The sequence below is a fragment of the Haliaeetus leucocephalus genome, unplaced genomic scaffold, assembly GCF_000737465.1.
Source record: "Haliaeetus leucocephalus isolate CR32 unplaced genomic scaffold, Haliaeetus_leucocephalus-4.0 Scaffold51, whole genome shotgun sequence".
NCBI lineage: Eukaryota > Metazoa > Chordata > Aves > Accipitriformes > Accipitridae > Haliaeetus > Haliaeetus leucocephalus.
In genome coordinates, this window is record NW_010972487.1 from 237,139 (window position 1) to 244,826 (window position 7,688).

The 7,688-nt window shown below is 40.9% G+C and overlaps 1 protein-coding gene across 2 annotated transcripts in view; it reads left to right on the forward strand.

Moving 5' to 3' along the window:
* ZFYVE28 (zinc finger, FYVE domain containing 28) overlaps positions 1 to 4,926 on the forward strand; it is a 161,954-nt gene extending 157,028 nt beyond the window's left edge. For both annotated transcript variants that reach the window (XM_010577248.1, XM_010577257.1), the window contains 2 exons: positions 3,273 to 3,376; positions 4,310 to 4,926. In XM_010577248.1, the coding sequence (XP_010575550.1) occupies positions 3,273 to 3,376; positions 4,310 to 4,441 (236 nt within the window). In that variant the 3' untranslated portion in view covers positions 4,442 to 4,926. The remainder of the gene's footprint in view (positions 1 to 3,272; positions 3,377 to 4,309) is intronic.
* The last annotated feature ends 2,762 nt before the right edge of the window (positions 4,927 to 7,688 follow it).

The following is a 7,688-nucleotide window of genomic DNA, read 5'->3' on the forward strand; positions in this document are numbered from 1 at the left end:
CCCAAGGTTGAAGCTTGCGAGGGGGACCTAGGGGTGTCATCCTGTTGCCACTGGGGCTTGCATGGGCTCGGGGAGACCGAGTCGTTCAGGGCTTCATCTTTCCTGCCAGGGTGAGCGCTTCGGCTCCAACCCAGGATTGCATTAATTTCTAAGTGCGTACTCTCAGAATGAAGCCTCTGTGTTTGTGTTATTCAGCGTAAGGACTTGTTCAGTCACAACTGGAAGCAAAGGCATAGGGCTAAAGGCCCAAAGTTTCTTACTTCAAATGTTACTTCAAGGCTGCGCCACTGTATGGTTTTGGGCAAGACGTGTCTCTCCTGATTTCTCCCCACACGCTTACTGACTCTAGCTGGGTGACGAGGATTAAAGCAATTGATGTTTGTACAGCATTTTGAATGTTAAAAGCTGTTACATAACTGTTACTATTTGGGGGTGTGCTGCAGTGCAGCAGACCTTGGTGCAAGCAATTGGGATGTTAGGAGGGCACTAAAACCCTGAAGCAATGGGGCACGGGGCTGGCCACGTAGCCCTGTCAAAGGGCCTTACTGTTGTTGAGTCACTGTCTGGGGGAAAATGTGCCCTTTAGCTGATTCTGCTGATGCGTTAATTCACTGAATCGGCTGACGTGACACCAATGTGGAGGTAGAGGGAGTCCCTCTAATGTGAGAGAACAGTCTGTAGAGGGTTGTACTGTTCTATACATTGAGTACTGCTAAGACGTGATTTTTTTCATGCAATTATAAAAACTAAGTTTGCAGATGAATTTGGCAGTCAAGTAATTCTGTAACCATGAACTATGGATTATATGATTATTATGAGTTTGTAAGGTTTTTATTTATCAAAATAAATATACTGTTTCTCATGGAGGGGGTTTTTTGCAATTTTTTATTTAGCACCAGAGAAAAATCCACAGAAGGTCAATTAAAAAATAAGTTTTTCAACATTGCACTTCAAGGACAACAGAAAAAAAACAAAACCCAAATGTTAAACACCTGATAAGAAAGCTGCTTTCTGTTGATGAGCTCCAGAGTCTTTGTGGTGGGGTTGCGTTAGCCTGTAATGTGTCTGGACTAATCATGATCTAAGGGAATGAGTGATTATGGTCCTAGCTGCTGTGGAAGTTGCAGTTCATATTGGCGTGCTGCAGTTTGTACAAAAACGGCCTGTGGTTTTTGGCTTTTCTGTGAATATTAAAATTAGTAACTAGCTGAACATGGTAACCCACATTCTAATGCAGCTCATAAAGCATTGGTAGCAAAGTAGGCATCTTACCAAACCTGCTTCCACCAGCTCTGTGTTCATTTGAGAGGGAGACCTGGTGGCACAGTGCTTAAATAACTTCCTAAATTTTGCCATCTTTAAAATTAGTAAGAATCAATAGGATAGTTAAATCCCTGAAAACATAATCAAGGCTATGTAGTTTAATGGCAAGTTTTAAACAGGAACATCATTATTGGCTCGGTTATTTTGTTTGGAAAATATGTGATATCCCAAGGGACCTCCTGGATGGAGAACATGCTCCAAGGTCATCAGGCTTACCGTGGTTTCAGATCCGAGATCCCTGTGAAAGTGATACAAAGTTTTCAAAATCAACATCATAAACTGATATTAGGAGTAAGTTTCACTGGGCAAGTTGCATGTAGGAGCTAGGGAGGTTGCAGAGAAGGAGAAGAACTGCAAAGGAAAATCTTTTGGTTTCATTGGTATTAATGCTTCAACTTAAGCTGGCAGTCCTGCGTCTTCCTGCTGCTAAAGGACTGCCTGCCTCTGAAGTAGGAATTTGTAGCCTTGTGTCCCCACAGAACATTTTCTGGTGAACTGTTCCCAGGGATGAGGTGAAGGATCCTCTGTGCAATCTCCTTTTTTTCACCACATCAGTCATTTCTCTGCAGACAGATGTTGGTTTTGGTTGCTGTCCCTATAGCTGTGACCTTTATCAGACCAGTTTGTTCACTAAGTGAAAGATTGCTTCCTTAAAACTAGTTTAACTTCCAAAATAGTTTAGAGGAGTGCATAGAAGCTGAGTCAAGATTCAAAGTTCTCTTTGTTTTTATTAATCTGCTTTTTGAACATTTTCTGCATTGAATGCTATTTCGTTTTTACTTTTAATTTGACAAATGTTGCAATGTGACAAACACATGAAAACTGGTCATGGTTATGTTTGAACAATACAGTGCATTTCTCATTTAATTACCTTCTTTCTGCTTCTAGCTGTAGCCCTCTTGACCTCTGTAGTAACTGCACCATATATTTTGTTGTTTGATAATATGCTCCTTGAGGCAAGGATCTTGCTTGTCAGGTTTATAAATCAGCAATTGCATGGGTTGCATACTGTAAGTAATACTTGGAGAGAAGCTGCATACAGGGAACTTGGGTAAATACCTCCAGCGGTTCCTGTTCACTGTGTCCATGGACTCTGGGTAGAACTTGCTTTGCTCTTCATTAGATGTTTAACAACTTAATTAAGCAATCGGCTACATCATTTCTACAACTGTAATTTTAGACTCTCTGAGGTCATGTCAGCCTGTTGCTAGCAGAAGCAGCTCAACAGAAGTGAGCCTAATACCTTCTGCTTTGCCAAACCCAAATCATTTCCCTACTTGGCTTTTACGAGAGGTTAGAGAGCTCACAGGAGTAATAAACAATGGAAACACGCTGTTCAGGACAATGGTCCAATACTTTCTCTGCTGTCTTGTACACTTAATTTTGTGGTTTGCTGTAGTTACTGGTGACTTCCAGTAAAAGTCCTAATAGTTTAGCAGGCAGTAGTCAAGCTTCAAGTTCATTATCTGTGGAGTTGCTTGCTGAATTGCAGAAAAGCAGTCAGCTTTTCTTTAGGGAGGGCTGAAGAGGCTGGGAATGATCTCAGCTTTGAGCTCGTTTTGGTGGCTGGTTGCATTGACAAACACACCTGTGACCCAGCTCTGTTTTAAGTCTCTTGTCCTTATACTTTATTTTGCTTATCTCCTTTTCCCTGCCATTTTCATTTGAATAGGATATATTTCATTTTGAGTCCAAAGCTGCTGTGCGCTGTTTTAGTGCCTGCTGTGCTCTGCCCAAAGGTGGGTGCCTGGCAGAGCAGGGGGGCATTGAGCTCTCCCAGGCATCCTGAGCTCACCTAGCTGCCTGTTCGCAAAGCACCTTGAGAAACTCAGACGAAAGCAGCTGCTGTTGTATTTTATTCTCCCTACTCCCTTGAGGATCTGGTAATCGCATGTTTGTTTTTATTCACTTCTGATTTATGTTCCCTTTCATTGCTGTGTTTCTGACAGATCCTCCTGACTGGGTTCCAGATGAAGTCTGCAGCTACTGCACTGCGTGCAAGGCTCCTTTCACAGTCATTCGCAGGAAACACCACTGTCGGAGCTGTGGCAAGGTAATGACTCAGTCAAACATGTGAGAAACTATCTGCCAAAGAGAACAGCAAATTTATGCATACCACAAATTCAGCTGCACGGCAAAACGCGTGCACTGGGCCAGGGTTTTCAAGTCACAAGTGTTTTTCTGTATCTTGGCTACCAACTGCTCAGCTTATGTTTAGAAAGGGGGGGGGGGGTTGACTTTTATACAGAAATAAGCATTTGTCTGCTAAAAAGCAGAACTCCCTATTGAGGTCCTGGAACAAACACCCCAAATCCAGAGTCTCTCTGGACTACTGCTCTAGGCTTTAATGAGCTGCAGCTGCCTGCACTGTGAGAGGTGATGCACACCTCAGCTGCAGGGGCAGTGTGTCCCTTTGCTTTCTTTCCAAACCTTTGCAGGAGGACTGAGGTGTGTAGGGCTCCTGCTTTGCAAGTTTGTGGGGGAGGAAGAGGGAGCGAGGGAGAAAAAAGCAGTCATGTGCCTCAGAAAGCCAGAAATCTGCAGTCCCACTTCACTTGCTGCTGTACAAGTTAAAAAGAAAGAGGATAGAGTAGCAGTTGTTGTTAACTTTATAGTGGACTTGCAGGATTAGGGAACGTCGGTATTATTCACAAATATTCCCCTAGTCTTTCTTCAGAACCAGTGGAGGGAGATGCTGCTTTTTGTCTCTGGTGGAGCTGCCTTCCCCTGTGACCTGCAGCGCTAGGCAGTCCTGCCTTGGCTGATGTCAGTACTTGGGCACCCGCATCAGAGAGGCTGAGCACAGTCAGATTAATTGGTCATTGAATTCCCTGCAGAGGGCTTTCACTTGCTATGCTGTGGAAGGTGGTGTTGCCAATACACAGGAGCCCAGCACGTACAATCTTCTCTCCTGTCTCTTGAAACCAATTTTGTCCCACCCAGTTCTTCAAAGGAACTAAAGTGAAATCTCCCTCTTGTTTTTCAGATCTTCTGTTCCCGCTGTTCCTCCCACTCTGCTCCGTTACCTCGTTATGGTCAGATGAAGCCTGTCCGTGTTTGCACTCACTGTTACATGTTCCATGTCACTCCTTTCTATAGTGACAAAGCTGGTATCTGACATATTAAACTAGTGGTATGTCTTCTGGAGTCTTACATGGACTGATATATTTGACCTAAGCCAAGAATTAACTTGAAAGAGGGACCTCACGAGGGCATGTAGGCTTTGACATCCATTATTATAAATTTTGTACAGACAGTTTTTATTGCATTTTACTAAGCTGCTAAAGGGAAGTATGAAGCGTCTGTAGCTCTAAGGCTACAGTACAGTCTTCCATAAATTTATAACATTAATGTTACGATGCCATATGCAGAACAAATGCACTGTGTGGAAGGAAATAGGGCTCAGAATTGAACAAGCATTGCTGCTTATCTTACATGCTAGGAACAGAGTAGCCGGTTAACTAGTCCATCCCAGCAAATCAATCCCAAAGCTCAGACACTTCTGTGCTCACTAGAATACCAGCATGGCTGTGGATGTCAGCGCTCTCCCTCCTGCTGCAGTTTAACTTTCCCATTACTAGATTTTTGCTACCTATGCTAGGATTAATTAAAGCAAAACTATTTCAAATCACATAGGAAGCACTGAAGGTCCTGAAGCAGTATACTTCTGTTGCCTTTCATTTACCGGGCAGAGCAATAACTCCAAGTTGTCTTCTAAAGATTAAGTTTTACAACTTCCAGTTCAATATTTTGAAGTTTTGGAAGTATTATAATCTACATCATTTATGCTAAATCCTGTTAAAAAAAGTCTGACACAGAGCTTTGGTTTCTATATCAGCATTTAAAACTTAACAAACTTCAGAGGAAATGGTTACTAAATGAATGAATTAATATTAAAATACATATTTTTTTTGAAAGAGTTTAGCAGCAAAATTCAGTAAACGTGACAAATTATTTCTCCCATGCTAAGGTTTTTTTTTAGATGGTTTTTAAAAGGCAAATATGTAATGATATATTCAAAAGTTCCTACAGAATGGTCAGCCAGAGAAAGGTACTTGTTGTCCATATTTGGCAGAGTAACTGTGTAAAATATTGCATACTGTTACTTCACTCATGCTAACAACTCAGAAGATGTTTGTATTTATTTGAAACACCAGGGATTAATTTTTATCTCCACTTGGAGAGGAAAGACATAAGACTCACATGGATTCATGCTATGATCTTGCACAAACTATTTGCAGTAAGAGCTCCCTGAGCACTGAGGTTTCAAAGGCGTTTGGACGTGCTTTGAGTTAGCCACATGAAAAGCAAGACACTGTGTGCTGTGGTTACAGAGGAAACGAGATCAAGAGCTCTTTGCTGTATCCCCTTTCCTGACTCGCAGTGTTACACACTGTGTTTCAAAGTGATAAATACAAAAAAGGACAAGGAAGTTGTTTGCGGTATCATGCTCAAGAAAGGTCATCATTCAAAATGATGAAGCAAAAATGGCCAGTGTTGTTTTCTTTTGGGTTTTTTTAATTTATTTTTGGAGGGACATTCCATTTGTTAAGTGGTTTAATATTCAGTGTTAATGAGCCATATAAGGGTATAACAGTTTGCCACTACTGTCGTTTTGAATCAGATGAAACAGCTTCACTTAGTTTATGTGTAATGCACAAGCCTTATGATGCTGTTTGTAGACAATGTCAGCTATGATGTGTTATCCTCACCTTATTTATATTTTTATTATTATTATTTCCCTGAAATCCTTCCCATGGAATCCTTGAGTTGGAGTGTCAGCATTCACCAGAGTTTGGAAAGGCATGGGGTTGGGCGATTGGTGGGTGGTGGGTAATGTGGTGCAAGCAATGATACTTATTCAGGCTTATATCTCAGGCTTCACATTGCAATGATTATTGCAGTTTTATTTTTAGAAAAAAAAACCAACAAATTTAATGCTTCTTTTATAGGATAAAAAATACAGCAAACTTCAATTGTGAAATAGATATGCACAAAAAGTTGCTTCTGTGGAGAAAAAAAAAAGAATCTTATTTAATGGATTGAATATTTATTCAAGCTTGTTTTTATTTTGTAAATGCTGTAATTCAGAATCATTTCCATAAATATGATATTTAAAGATCTCAGACACTATAGTTTCTTATGTAAATACAGACTCCTATTTCTCTTACTGAAAAGCACAATGACTATATCAATACTAATATACATTTGCCTCAAGGAAGACTTTCATCTTGTAATCTCTTCAGATAATTAAACTGTCAGGACTTTCTACTTCCATGTGCTGGATTGCTCTTTCATTTCGGGGTCTCTTTACATGGAGTGACAGCTGCCATCCTGTCAAACAAACTGGCCTTAAGTCTTTCTCACTTTGCAAGTAACATGAAAGAAAGGAGTTTAAATTTAGAAAATGGAAGTTGCCCGTGCAGAGAAGGGGTGGTAAATCAAAGCTGGAGTACTAGCCTGTAACTTAACATTGCCTTGTGCTATCTCTTGCCACTGGCTGAAAATCTACCTTCCCGAAATACCTTGTTGGTGGCCACTTCACACATTAGGCATATTTGATCTGCCTGTGTCACATGTGACTAATCTTTTCTGTGGGGGATATAAATCTGCAATGAAAATAGTGCTCCTTGGATCTACCTGCGCAGTTATTCTTATGAAGCATAATGCCTAGTGCTAATTTGTTCTGCTCCTTGTATGAGATATAACTCTTGTAGGCTTTATGAGAATTAATTTTATTTCCCAGAGGACTTAATGCGTGGCTTTGGGATGCCATTTCACTGAAGAAAAATAATGTTACAGCTCTGTGCATGAGGATCTTGCCTTCAGTGGTGCAACAACAAGAAAATTTTACGGGAAGCCTGCACACAAGTTTAAGATTGCAGTTGAATTAACATACGTAATATTTATGGGCAAGTAATGCTGCCTTAAGGTGTGAACAGTAGAAATTTCTCCTAAAGGGACTTTTAAAATGAAATTTACATCACTTTAGTGTTTTGAGGGGAAAAAGGGGGATTCTCTTTTCTCCAAATCACAACAGTGTGTTCTGCAGCAGTTTTCCTGGTGGGGAATACAACAACAGGAGCGATACAGGATAATAAGGTGAGAACAACATTGCCAAAGGTGGCAGTAATTCACCTGGTGTTGGACTCTCCTGTATGACAGGTTCCCTCTGAATCAAGGCTGTTTGCAGGGAAAAAAAAAAGAAAAAAAAATTACAGTAAACTCTGAAATGATCCTTTCTAGATCTGTACAAATCGTACAGCATTTCCTGCTCTCTCCAGGTTTGTGAAGGGAGGTGGGATATCAGGGCTCCTTCTGCAATGAAAGGAACTTCAATAAAAAAACACCTCTGCTTCCAGAGA